The sequence below is a fragment of the Phacochoerus africanus genome, chromosome 9, assembly GCF_016906955.1.
Source record: "Phacochoerus africanus isolate WHEZ1 chromosome 9, ROS_Pafr_v1, whole genome shotgun sequence".
Classification (NCBI taxonomy): domain Eukaryota; kingdom Metazoa; phylum Chordata; class Mammalia; order Artiodactyla; family Suidae; genus Phacochoerus; species Phacochoerus africanus.
Window position 1 is genome coordinate 81,258,096 of NC_062552.1, and position 14,018 is coordinate 81,272,113.

At 36.4% G+C, this 14,018-nt stretch overlaps 1 protein-coding gene and 2 pseudogenes across 1 annotated transcript; 2 read left to right on the top strand and 1 right to left on the bottom strand.

Moving 5' to 3' along the window:
- The first annotated feature begins 84 nt into the window (after positions 1-84).
- Positions 85-1,008, top strand: LOC125136707 (transcription factor AP-2 gamma-like; annotated as a pseudogene).
- A 213-nt stretch (positions 1,009-1,221) lies between these two features.
- On the top strand, positions 1,222-6,887 carry LOC125136708 (sodium/potassium-transporting ATPase subunit beta-3-like; annotated as a pseudogene).
- A 1,604-nt stretch (positions 6,888-8,491) lies between these two features.
- Positions 8,492-9,415, bottom strand: LOC125136709 (olfactory receptor 4K15-like). Its single transcript, XM_047797510.1, has one exon. The coding sequence runs from the start codon at positions 9,413-9,415 to the stop codon at positions 8,492-8,494; it is 924 nt and encodes a 307-aa protein (XP_047653466.1).
- Positions 9,416-14,018: the final 4,603 nt, after the last annotated feature.

Here is a 14,018-nt window from a genome sequence, read left to right on the forward strand (position 1 = left end):
GGACGGGAGACAAAATATGGTAATCATAAATGGCCTTAAATATGATATAAGATTTTGAAAGGCAGAGATAATGAGTGAAGGAAGATGACACAGCTCATGGACTGTGGCACCATGAGTGCCCATAGGGATACCTACCTGCTGCTGCCCTCTTTGCCTGCCATGGACCCTTCAGGGTTGGCCAAAAACCCGGGGCTCCAGGAAGGGTGCACCAGATGGAGGAGGTGCAGAATGTTGACAACCAGCACCCACTTATGCTGAATCAGTTATTCATGAAGATTCTGTTTCAATGACTCAAGGAGACCCCTTGAGTCTCCCTTGTCAGAAGGAGCTCGTGGGGGCTGTGATGCATCCCAGTGAGGTCTTCTGCTCAGTTCCTGGAATACTGTCCCTTCTCAGTTCTACATCTAAATACAAAGTGACCATTGCTGAAATCCAGAGGCGACTATCCTACCTGAGTGCTTAAATGCCTCTTTACTGGGAGGTGTTCTCCGAAGAGCCAAATCTAAAAATGGTAGCGGGTCCTTGCAGTAGAAATTGGACAAGATTGGGTTGAATCTTTCTGCTCACATTAACCCTCCTGATGTCTTTAGTAGAAGGTTAGGCTGTTCATTTGGCCTGGGACGTTGTCTCTGTCTTCGAGGCAGAATTTCCCAGTAAATCCATGGCCAAATATTTAACTGGACCTCACCTCAGACAATGGACTGAGATGGCAACTGGGAAAAACATGCTGCTGGCCACACAGCCAAGTGTGTAAAGAATTCATGAAGCCTATCAATCAAGAGGGAACTCCCAATGAGAACAATTGGCCCACCCCAGTACTGCTCATCTCATTTCAGCCTGACTACCTGTGGGTTTGGTAACCAGGGCGTCTGTGCCACTGTGGCTGTTGTGCAGAACTATGTAAAAGACGTCCTAACAGTCACAGACAAATCAGGTATGAATCCTGGAGACTAGAGTCCAGCCAATTCTAGCAAAGCCCTGGGGAAGATGGAGAAACATAGGAAATAAAATGGGCATGAACAAGGGCCAAAGAGTTTGGAAGGAAACGGACTCGAAATCCATTCTCAACCAAAAGAGCCTGGGACCCCTCTTGTCTGGGAGACAGAGTTTGTTATCCACATTCCCATTAGAAAGGGATCCATTTCCAAATCTAAACATCTCCTCCTGGATTCCTTGTATTTCTCTAGAGAGCACTGAAGTGCCTCCTTAACTCTGGATGAGATGACAGGTACTGGTTCTTTATACATTAAGCTTATATCTTATTTTTTGAGCGTCATTCTTCCTTTTTCTGAACGTGAACCTTTTAAATAAATTCCCTGGGCTAGCAAAAACACACACACACACATTCAGCTGTTGAAATGTCAAATCCATGTGATTCAGATCCACAATAACTTGCAGTGTTAAGGTAAAAGTATTTATGTACCTTCTTCAGGTCTATTCCTACACCCTTAGGAGGCAAAGATTCTATCTGCTTAGCAACTGGTTAATAGGTGGCATTTGACACACTTTTACCCATTGCTCAAGGGGGCTCTTTTGGTTTTACAAAACTTATAGAAACAAAGCCTGCTGATGATTTTATGTTTTTCTTAAAAAAATGCAAAAAAACAAAAAACTTTGAAAGTTAACTCCTCAAATTGGACTCACTTTGAAAAAAGACTTGTTCCTTTAAGGTATGGAAAGTTTATTTTGCATGTTTATTTCACATCTTGGTGTTTGGGGAAAACTTGAAAAGGGTAGGAATGAAGTTTTGGATTGTTTTGTTTTGTTTTTTCGTTGTCTCTCACCCCAAGTCCTAGAGGAGGCTCTGCATTTTGAGAAACTACTGAATGCACAGATTTAATGCATAATTTAATGGGGTCTATAAATATGGGTGCACTTCTTATGACTTCTTGAGAAATAGGAGTCAATTTTAATATTAACCATTAAATGTGTCAGTGTAATCTAAGTCTCAGCTGTAGGTTTTATTCATATGTACACAAGGTATGAAGAATTAAGAGGAAGCATCCTGAGCTCTGTTCTTGACACATGAGACTCTACTTAACTGAAGCTCTCTGTTCACAGAGAAGTAACTTTGTCTCATTCCTGTTAGGCTGACTAGAAGACTAAGTGTGAGGTAGAGTGTGGGTGAGTGAAAATGGAGTTTTGGAATTGAAATCCTTGCTTATAAGTGTTCCCCAAATAATTGTAAATATGAAACCTGTATAATAAAAGTCTTCTTAATTTAAGAAAAAAAAGAAAGAATTTCTGTATTTAGCAATACGGAGATCAGTAGTGACCCTGAAAGAATTGATTTTAGTGGAATATAGAGATGAAAGCCTGATTGGAGTAGGAATAAGAGAACAAAGAATGAGATAATAGAGACGGTGAGTATGAATAATCCTGCAGAAGTTTCACAACCTCTGAAACAGAAGAAAAGAAATGACACATTAGAAGAGCAGAAATCAGAGTTCTCACCATGGCTCAGCAGAAACAAATCTGACTAGTATCCGTAAAGACACAAGTTCGATCCCTGGCCTCACTCAGTGGGTTAAGGATCCAGAATTGCCGTGACCTGTGGTGTAGGTCACAGACGCAGCTCAGATTTGGCATTGCTGCATCTGTGGCGTAGGCCAGTGGCTACAGCTTTGATTCAACATCTAGCCTGGGAACTTCCATATGCCAGAGTTGCAGCCCTAAAAAGACAAAAAAAGTAAAAAAAAAAAAGTAAAAAGAGCAGAAATCAATGAAACTGAAAATAGAAAACTATCAAGAAAATCAATGATACTAAAAGCTGGTTTTCTGAAATAGATTTTAAAAAATGATAAATATCTACCTTCACTGACAAAGACAATAAAAGGAAGAAACTAATTATCAATCGCAAGAAGAAAAGAGGGGAATATTACTACTAACCCTAATGGACTGCACAGACATTAAAGAGATAATAAATGAATGTGATAACCCACTTTACGTCAAGAAATTAGACAGCTTAGGTAAAATGAACCAATTCCTTGAAAGACACAAACTGCCAACTCATTCAAGGATCAGTAGATACTTAAGTAGCCCTGTATCCAATAAAGAAATAGAATTTGTACTCGAAAATCTCCCCCAAATGAAAACTCCAGCGCAAGATTATTTCATTCGTGAATTCTACCAAACATTTAAGAAAGAAATAATATGAGTTCTAAACAATCTGTCAGAAAATGGAAGATTAAAAACTTCCCAACTCGTTTTATGAAGCCCAGTGTTAATTCAATACAAGAGCAAAGCAAGTATATCACAAGAAAATTATAGATCATTGTCACTCATGAATACATAGGTAAAAATCCTCGGATAAATAAACATTAACATTAGCAAATCTTATCTAGCAATACGTAAGTGCAATAATATATCATGATGAACTGGGGTTTATCTGAAGAATACAAGTCTGGTTCAAATTCAGTACAATTCAAGAGTTCCCTGGTGGCCTAGTAGTTAAGGATGTGGCGTTATCATTACTGTGGCTTGGGTTTGATCCCTGGCCCAGGAACTTCTGCACGCTGTGGGTATGGCCCAAAATAAATAAATAAATACAGTTCATTACATTTACAGACTGAAGAAGAAAAATGAGACCATCATCTCAAAAGATAAGAAAAAAAGAGAGAAGCCTAAATAACATCTATTCACAATAAACACTCTCAACAATATAGGAGTAGAAGGAAAATCCCTTAATCTTTTAAGGATATCTTAAAAAGAAAAAACAACAACAATTCTTATACTTGATGAAAGACTGAATGCTTTTCCTTTAAGATTACTAACAAAGCAAGTATGTCTTCTCTCACCCCTGCTATTCAACATCATACTGAATGTCTTAGGCACTGTATTAAGGAAAGGAAAAGAAATAAAAGGCATGGATGGGGAAAATGTGAGATAAAACTATACACCTAGCAGGGAGGCTAAAATTTAAAAGATAAATCATACCAAATTTGGGTGAATACATGTTGGAACTGCAACTCTCCCGGAAATGTGAGAATGTTAAAATGATATAAACCCTTTGGAAAGCAATTTGGCCACTTCTTTAAAAAGTTAAACTTATGCACCTATAATATGATCTATACATTTCTTTCCTAGTTATTTGTCTTTAAAGAAAAAGAAAAGCAAGAAAGAGAGTAAGAGAAAGGAAGGAAGAAGGAAGGCAAGAAGGAAGGAAGGAAGAAAAGGAGTTCCCATATGGCAGAGCAGATTAAGGATCCAGCATTGCTGCAGCTACTGCTCAGATTCAATCCCTGGCCTGGGAACCTCCATATGCCACAAATGCGGACCAAAAAATAAAAATAAAAAAATTAAAAAAGAGAAAGAAAGAAAATGTATACTTATACAAAGATTTATGTACAAATGAGCAGCTATATTTGTAGTAACCAGAAGCTAACCAAAATACAAATGTCTGTCAATTATGAATGGATTAAATAAACTATAAATGTGTATACATCCATACAATGGAAAACTACTCGGCAATAGAAAGGGACAAACTATTGATATATGCGACAAAAATGAATGAAATTAAAATTTTCACACTGAGTGAGAGAAATCAGATCAAGAAATAACAAAAATATAATACACCGGGAGGAGTACAAGATAACTTCTGGATGCTATGGGTATGTTATTTTATTGTGATACAGTTTCACTGGCATATAAATATGTCAAAATTTATCAAATCATGCATTTTAAATATGTTCAGTTTATGTATATCAATTATACCTTAGTAAAACTATCTTTAAAAATATAAACCATAGGACTCAATAATCTCCTAGGAACTTATTCAAGATAAATGAAAACTTATGTTCACACAAAAGCTTTAATGTGTGTGAAAGTCTATAGCAACTTTGTTCATAATCACTAAAAATCAGAAACCACTCAAATATCCTTCATCTAGTAAATGGATAAATAAACTCTTTACATTTATACAATGGAATACTATTTATCACTAAGGAACTATTGATCCATGCAACAATCTTAATAAATTATAAATACATTTTTCTAAGTGAAAGAACCTAGATCCAAAAAAGCTACATTCTTAAAAAAAAAAAAACAATTTATTGGAGTGTAGTTGATTTACAATGCTGTGGTAGTTTTAGGTGTACATCAGTGCGAGTCAGTTTTACATATACATATATCCACTTAACATACATACACTACTACATATAAACCAGATAACCAACAAGGACCTACAGTAAAACACAGGGTACTCTACTCAATATTCTGTAATAAGCTATATGGGAAAAGAATTGCAGAAAAGCTATATTCTGCATGATTTCATTTGTATGACAATCTGGAAAAGGCAGAACTATAGGGAGGAAAACAAATCAGTGGTTGACAGAAGTTGTGGGAAGCGGGGGCAAAAGTTGTTTACACAAACAAGGGTAGCACCAGGGAACTTTTAGGGTGATGGAACCCATCTGTATAAAACTGGGGGGATGGACATATAACTATGCACTCTAAAAATTCCATAAAAACACAAGAACAAACTAAACATTACTCTAGGTTAAAAAAAATCACACAGATAATTACAGGAAAAAAATTTTACATTTCACAATGTATCAAAAGTACAAACAAGATGGTTGAAACAGTAATAGAACATATTATTCTATTAATATATTCTATGCTCCTAATTAAAATATTCTGTGCTCCTAGTAGAAGATGAAATCTTAACACAGTTTACATAATATAAAAGCTTCATTATAAATCAAAGAAGTACAAAATAAAACATAGTAAGAAATATTTAGTTGCTCATTAAATTAGCAGATTAAAGGTTTACACTAGCAAAAAAAAAAATGATGAAACAGAGGAATACCATTCCTTTAAGAAACATTAGGAATTTAAAATATTTGAGGAAATGTTTGTAATATATAATGTGAAACATATCAGTATATTTATGAGGTCTGAATGACCATAGCTGGACCTAATGCCATCCAGTTGCAGATATCAGGTGTTCTAGACCAGCTGCCAGCTCTCTGTTGCTGTCACCTGGCTGTATAGTCTAGGTGGGAACACACGTTGGTCTCCTGCCATCTCTATCCCCTCAGCCACCAGCACCTGGTGTGCTGCACCATTCCTAATCATTTAGGTGCCTGGCCACATATTGTGATAAAAGAGAAATTTTTCAACCAGAACTTGGCCAAGTAGAAGCTCTTTATCTATAGCAAGACTAGCAGGAAGCTCTTGGGAGGCACTGCCAAGACCTGGGAGGCGGGAGTCCCTGAAATGCCATTTTTGCAGAATCACCTGCTCCCATCTAGGTCAGTAAATGGTCTACTTGGGAGATGAGCCTCTCCATTCTCATCTTTGTTTTCTATAAAGGAAAGGGCAGTAAATGAAGGCTAGTGATGTGCACACTGGTGACAACAATAGAGAACATTCTGAGCCATCACCCAAAGAGACAGTACTTCCTGGACTAGTAGTGAGAGGGAGAGAAAGATTTTGTGTTGCTCTTCTGTTTAGTCTTCTGTGGGTTACTAGCTGCACTCTTCTTATTCACGATGTGGGGTATGATTCAGACTCCAAAAGATGTGGTTCCAAAACATCATGACCAGCTTCCTAGTCCAGGACTTAAGGTTATTCCAAAGTCAGTAACTGCTCTGGATACACATTCAGTATGTCTGATTCAATTTCCTATAAGGGGTTTGTTGCAGACCTCAATAATTTTCTAAAGCTGTATTAGTTGAACAGAATAATTCCACAGTATGTCCTGATGGTGTACTTCTTGAATAGAAGGTCCCAGTTTCTTGTGCTTGTCATTTTCCTGCTACTTTACTCAAAGCATGTGATAGCACCAATGATTTTGGTGTTTCCAAAAAAAACCTTGTATTCTTGTGAAAATAAGCAAAATAATTGGGTGAAAGCCTCAAGAGGAACCAAGAATAATTGTGTTTTAAAGGAAGAAGCCAGGACTATTCTGCCAACTTTCCCTCACTATAGAGTTACAGACTTTGGTTTCCACATTATGAGGAAAAACTGCATGTAGGATATCTCTAGCAATCATTGCCCTCCTTGTAATCTTTGATCATGCTGCTGATACCAGGAAAGAAGCAATAATATAGTACATAACAAATGAGTCATCCAATCTAAAAATCCAAGATGAAGAGCTGCCACGGTAGCACAGTGGTAACAAACCGAACTAGTATCCCTGAGGATGCGGGTTTGATCCCTGGCCTTGCTCAGTAGGTTAAGGATCCTGTATTGCCATGAGCTGTGATGTAGGTTGTGGATGCAGCTCGCATCTGGCATTGCTGTGGCTGTGGTATAGACCAGCAGCTACAGCTTCAATTCATCCCCTAGCCTGGGAACTTCTATATGCCGTGAGTGTGGCACCAAAAAAGACCAAAAAATAAAAATTAAAAAAAAAAATCAAGATGATGGTGGCAAGTTCTTGGGACACATTATATTAAAAATCACAGTGAAGACATAGTATGAGTAGGAAACCGCCACAGAGTAAATGCTGTGTTGTCTACCTTTCATTGCATCAGCTGCACCTGACATTCTAGAGAGAGACCACCTTGAAGGAAGTTAAGGTGATTAGAATATTGTGCTGACATCAAAATGTGCTTCTAGATCATAATATTCAATGATTGCCAGGGTAACTGCCTTTGAGTTTGTTGCCCTCTAAAGCAGTGTGCAGACACCGTATTAGGACCCAGTAAGTGCCTGATTCAGAACATGTATGATGGGGATCTTGTCCTATTTTATATGGTCTTACAGCTAGGAGTCTAAAGCTTCATGTGCTGTGTTTATAAAAATATTTTATGGATGGTCACTGATGCCACACAGTGACCAGGATGACTGTGTAGGAAATGAGCAAAGTGTTTAACTCTCATATTTTGATGTAAGCACAGTTTTAGGGATAAAATGATAAAAGAATAAATGGTATCTGACCAACATATAGTGATTTTATATAAGCTGCAGAAAATGTGGAGCTTTTAAGTAAAGTCCCTTAAGTTCTAAATGTGAGAAAGAAAAAAAAGGTGGATTTTATAAGTGTTCTTTTGAGTTTTTATAAAATTATTTTACATGCTAAATTAGTCTATGGATCTTTTTGATGTAAAATGTATGAAAAAAAGATTAATGGGATTGTTTTTAGTCCTGGCACTAAATCTTACAGATTATTTGAAGTATTTTAGATTATAAAGGAAATGGAATTTTTAGTTTAGCCAGTATGAATATGCACCTAAATTTTATGATTTCATACAATGTAAATTGTACCATAGTTTGTTAAACATCTTGTCACTGATATTAGGTAGCAAATATAAGCAAATTAATAATAAACTCTAAAACTATACCAAAAGTAAGTATAGTTAGAGAATGTATAATTGCATGTAAGCTTCTTTATTATAAATATTTAACAAGGAACATATATTACATTTATCACTTTAAACCAAATTATTTTAAAAAATAATGGTGTTCACAAGAAAAAAAGTCCAATTTTTTTCTGTCTACTCAACTCAACAAATCTAATCTTGAGAGAGACAGCTGAGATAGCAGCCTAGAATTTATATACTTGGTCTTTAGTTTTTATTGGTGATTTCACCTCTTTGTTTCTCAATGTGTAGATAATGGGGTTCAATATAGGTGTGAAAACTGTAGAGAACACAGAAAGGACTTTATCTACTGGAAAGTTGCTAAAAGGCCAAGCATAGATGAAGATACATGGCCCAAAAAAGAGGGTCACTACAATGATGTGGGCAGTCAGAGTACTTCGGGCTTTGGCCATGTGCACTGAGCAATGACGCCGCACAGTGACCAGGATGACTGTGTAGGAGATCAGCAAGAGCACGAATGATGTCATCCCCATGAGCCCACTATCCAAAAGCATCAACACTTCAGCGACATAAGGATCTGTACAGGCAAGTTTGATGACCAAAGTAAGGTCACAGTAATAACTGTCCACTATGTTTGGACCACAGAAGGGCAAGTTTACAGTGAAAGCTAACTGGCTCAGTGAGTGCATGACCCCAATCACCCAAGAGCCTACTACTAGACCTGTACATTTGCACAAGTTCATGATGGTTGCATAATGGAGAGGTTTGCATATGGCTACATACCTGTCATATGCCATGGCTGCAAGGAGCATCATCTCTCCACCAGCAAAGACATGGAGTAGGAATATCTGGGCCATGCAGCCCTCAAAGGAGATGGTCTTGGGTTCATAGAGGAAATCATGGATCATTTTGGGGGTTGCATAAGTGGCCAGAAACACATCAAGAACAGAAAGATTACTGAGCATGATGTACATGGGTGTGTGCAGGGCAGGTTCAGAGATCACTGTGAGGACAATGAGGAGGTTGCCCAGCACAATGGTGACATACAAGACATTAAACAACATGAAGAAAAAGTATTGGAGCTCCCAAGAACTGGAGAGTCCCAGCAACACAAACTCAGCCACCCTAGAATTATTTACTGGGTCCATGATGTACCTACAAAGAGAAATGTTAGTAAATTATTATCAAGAGCAAGAAAAGTATACTCGAATCCTTATGGGTTCTTCTCAACAAGAATTTGAAATGCTCTACTGTTATTCCTATTAGGAAATATTTTATCTGTAATTTTGACAAATAGTTTCTTCTCTCAATTACCCTTACTAATGAGGGATATCTATGAGGCACAGATGTAGTAAATCAAAAGCTCCATTTATGTATTTGTGAGTTAAATCTGATACTAAACAACAACAACAAAAAAATAAATCGACATATAAGTACCACAATTAGTAGGAGATGCTAAGGCATTCACAATTTTTACTACCTTCTTGCCTTGCTGATTTTCACTATCCTATTGGGATTATCTACAGCTTCAATTCTTAGAGAACTCAAGAGGGCACACTTACGAGGACCAGACCTATCTTTTTCCCTGTGACTTTTACTGAGTTTCTCTCCTCTTTGCTCTGTCCTTTATTATTATTTAACCTTCACACTACACCATTAAAATTTAATCCATTTTGTCCCTGAAGCTACGATAGCTGTTTTGGTTTGGAATAAAGTCCTTGAAGATTGCCCATATGTCAGTACAGAATATTGATAATAAGACAATAGCTATAAAATGCAAAGGTCTGATTTTGTTAATGTAGTTGAAAAGTTCTGAAGGCCAAATGTAACATTTCACTTATCAATTTTGAAAACTTCCAAAAGGAGAATTATAACCAGGATATGGAATTGGTAGGTGCTGATCAAGATTTCTCTGACCTAGTAAACTAGGGTAACTTATTTGAGAATTATCCAGCACACAATGTCTTCTCATTATGCAAAAGTTAAGGTAATAAACAATAGGAGACAATAAACAAATTACAATTAAGATAACATACTGTTGAAAAAATCACTTTGTTGTACAGCAGAAATTATCACAACCTTGTAAATCAACTATACTTCAACAAGACTTTTTAAAAAAGAAAAAATAAGCAATTTGCCAATAGATTATTAAATAATCCATTCTTCCTATGTTCTCTCTGCAGTTTCTTTGGAAGAATGCTGAAAGAGCTTCCAAAGAGATAGACAAGACTTTAAGGATTCATTTTTAAAACAGTGTTTCGTTTTCAGTTGGAAAGAAAATAGGTTTTTTTCTTTTAGGAAAAATATTCTCATTTTTCATTTTCTATGTTATAATTATAAGTGATAAGTGTCAGTCTCCATAAAAATTTATGAAGTAAAAGGATGATGTCAGTGGGCAAACCTGTGTAATTTGAAAGTGCTTTACATGCAGTATGGAAACATTAAAATATTTATAATAATCTGGTAAGGAGGAGATTATTGCTCCCATTTATCTTAGAAGGAAATAAAGTCTCAGAAAGATTAACTAATATGCTCAATATTATACTAATCCAGAACTTCACCCCAGAGCTTAAAAGCTCTTTCCACAAATACTGATAGTATAGTTTCTAATGGAATCTAAAAGGTATGAATTAGGAGTATGTGACAAAGTTTCTTTTGGCCATCTCTCTTCTTTAGAGAAATATCTACCCAGATCTTCTGCCCATCTTTGATCCAACAATCCCACACTTGGGCATATATCTGGAGAAAACCATAATTTGAAAAGATATATGCACCCCAATTCTCCCTGCATCTCTATTTACAGTAGCAAAGTCATATAAGCAACCTAGATGTCCATTGACAAAGGAATGGATAAAGAAGAGAAGATGTCGTACATATACACAGTGGAATACTCTTCAGCTATAAAAAAAGAATGAGACAATACCATTTGTAGCGACATGGATGGACCTAGAGATTGTCATACTGAGTGAAGTCAAAGAGAGAAAGATAAATATTACATGATATCGCTTATATGTGGAATCTAATAAAATGATACAAAATAACTTATTTATGAAACAAACAAGCTCACAGATTTCAAAACCAATCTTATGGTTATCATAGGTAAAACAAACTAGTGGGAGGAAGAAGGGATTGTGAGGGTGGGAATAACATATACACACTACTGTACAGAATAGATTATTGGCAAGAACCTACTGTGTAGCACAAGAAAATCTACTCAAAAGTTTGAAATAACCTATATTGGAAAAAAAGAATGGATGTATTTGTAAATATGGCTGATTAACTTTGCTGTACACCTGAAACTAATGCAACATTGTGGGTCAACTATACTCCAATATATATTTAAAAAAAAGAGTATGTGTATGTGACAAATTGAATTATCCATATTAGAGGATGAGAGGAGCTGAGTTTAGGCAGTTGATATAAAACGAATATTATTAAATGTACCATAGTAATTATCCCTTTCTAGTTAAAAAGGTAGGAAGTGATATATATTTTGTTTTTCAAAATGGTTAGTACTTTTTGCTTAAAGAGATAAGTTTGTAGTTTAAAATGTATTAGCTTGGAAAATTTTATCCTCTGATAATATTTGCTAGATGGGTTATTGCTATCTTACAGTTTACAAAGGTCTTTCCAAAAATTTGAGCATTAAAAAAATAATCAAAAGGAATCCCATGGTGGCTCAACAGGTTCAATATCTGGCATTGTCACTGCTGAGGCTTGGGTCACAGGTGTGGCACATGTTCAATCCCTGACCCAGGAACATCTCTTCTGCATGCCACAGGCACAACCAAAAAAAAAAAAAATTAAACCAGGAGAATAAACAACGAATGCTGTGACAAAATAACTAAAATGAAACCATTCCAAAGGACATTTAGATCAATAATCATCACTAGCAGCGGAAGGAGCAGCCTCTCATTTGCATTCTCTGTGGGAAAGGGAATTTATATACAAAAGGAGAAAGTATGGGTTTAAGAAACATTGGGAGTAAAATTATTCTTGACAGTATTTTTTTTATGTGGTCAGTAACCTATGAAATGACAACTTTCTAGTAGTGAAAGTGAATGAGAAATTAATAGGTGTGGGAAGGGGAGGAAGAAAAATACTGGAAGAAATCCAGAAATCCTTACAGTATGACTCTGTATCCTTCCACTGAGTGCCATTTTTGTCTGGATGCTGGACTGGGCTGTGCTGAACTATGATAAATATAAAATAATGTCCCCATCCCCATGCTTTTGTAGAGTCACTTCTTCTCAGTTTTTTAGAAGAAAATCCTTAAAATAAAATCAGCTCAAATATTATAGAAATTAATCCCTAATCCATTTTCTATCACACCCAAAGTAAAATTCTATGTGCCAGACTGTCATGAATGTAAACAGTTTGCAGTTGAGGCAAAGGAATTTGAACAAAACTGTAAGTCCAAACAGCACAAGCAGTTGCTCAGAGTTACTTTCTGTGGTTAAAGGCCTCATTAACATTTTCGAAGGAAAAAATCCAGAGAAATTAGATCGAGCAAGTGCTTGACACCAAATGAAGAAAACATACCTGGTTTAATTATCTGCATATTTCAAGAAGGTTGAAGCAAATTTTGGCTCCTTTCAAATTAAATGCTTCCTATAAGAGAGCTGGATCAGATGTATAACTAGAATGACTATTGACTTAGGCAAACCACCTCTTCTCAGCACTCTATTTGACTGGATTCCCACTTCATTGTTTCCACATTTTGTTCAGGACTGAGGAATGAATTGGGACTTTGGGAGGACAGAGGTGTCCCATGGTGATTCATTGTCATTAGAAGTTTGCTGTTTCATTGAATAAGGAAAATGGCTTATGTTCAAAAGTCAAATCACTTTCAGCTTCCCCTCAGCTCTCAGGCTCTTCCCCTGGCTCTTACTTCTACTGATTACAGGAACTATGTTTCTAATAGATTTAGGGAAATTTTGACATATGAGAATTTCTGAAATATTTTATGAAGAACTGACTCTTTAGTGATATTCTCCACCTTAGTCAGAATATGGAAAAAACTCATCAGAGAATATCTAATCCCCCACAATAAGGATATGTAATGAATTCCTCTTCTAATCTTAACTATTAAGTATCACCAATAGAGCCTTCAATGTGAATATATTTGCACACCTAGTGTATATTCTACTTATGATGTATTATATGAGAAAAGAATAACCTGGGTTTTATGTACAATTTTTTTTAATGTAGGATTTTTGCACAGGTGAAACTGACATGTAGTATTTTGAAGTTGTGCTATCCACATCCGGTTTTAGTATTGAGACAATGATCGACTCATAAAAGTACTTTATCCCTAGTTTTATTGGTTCTTTGAAGGTTTGGGAGATTTTGTTCATAAGCTTGAATGCGGGGAGTTCCTGTCGTGGTGCATGGAAACGAATACGACCAGGAACCATGAGGTTGCAGGTTCAATCCCTGGCCTCACTCAGTGGGTTAAGGATCTGGCATTGTCCTGAGCTGTGTGTAGATTGCAGACACGGCTTGGATCTGATGTTGCTGTGGCATAGGCCAGCAGCTGTAGCTCCAATTTGATCCCTAGCCTGGGAATGTCCATGTGATGTGGGTGCAGCCCTAAAAAAAAGGACCGAAAAAAGAAAAAAAGACTTGAATGTGTCCCATATCTTCTATAGGATAGCAAATTTGACCTCTTTTTCAATATATGCCATAGGTATTATCAACTTCACTTTTCTTCTTCTCTTTAAGAAAACATTGCAACTTATGCTTTCCTGA

Bases quoted from the DNA above. Each gene is read 5' to 3' on its own strand.
- LOC125136709 (XM_047797510.1), bottom strand. From the start codon at position 9,415: ATGGACCCAGTAAATAATTCTAGGGTGGCTGAGTTTGTGTTGCTGGGA.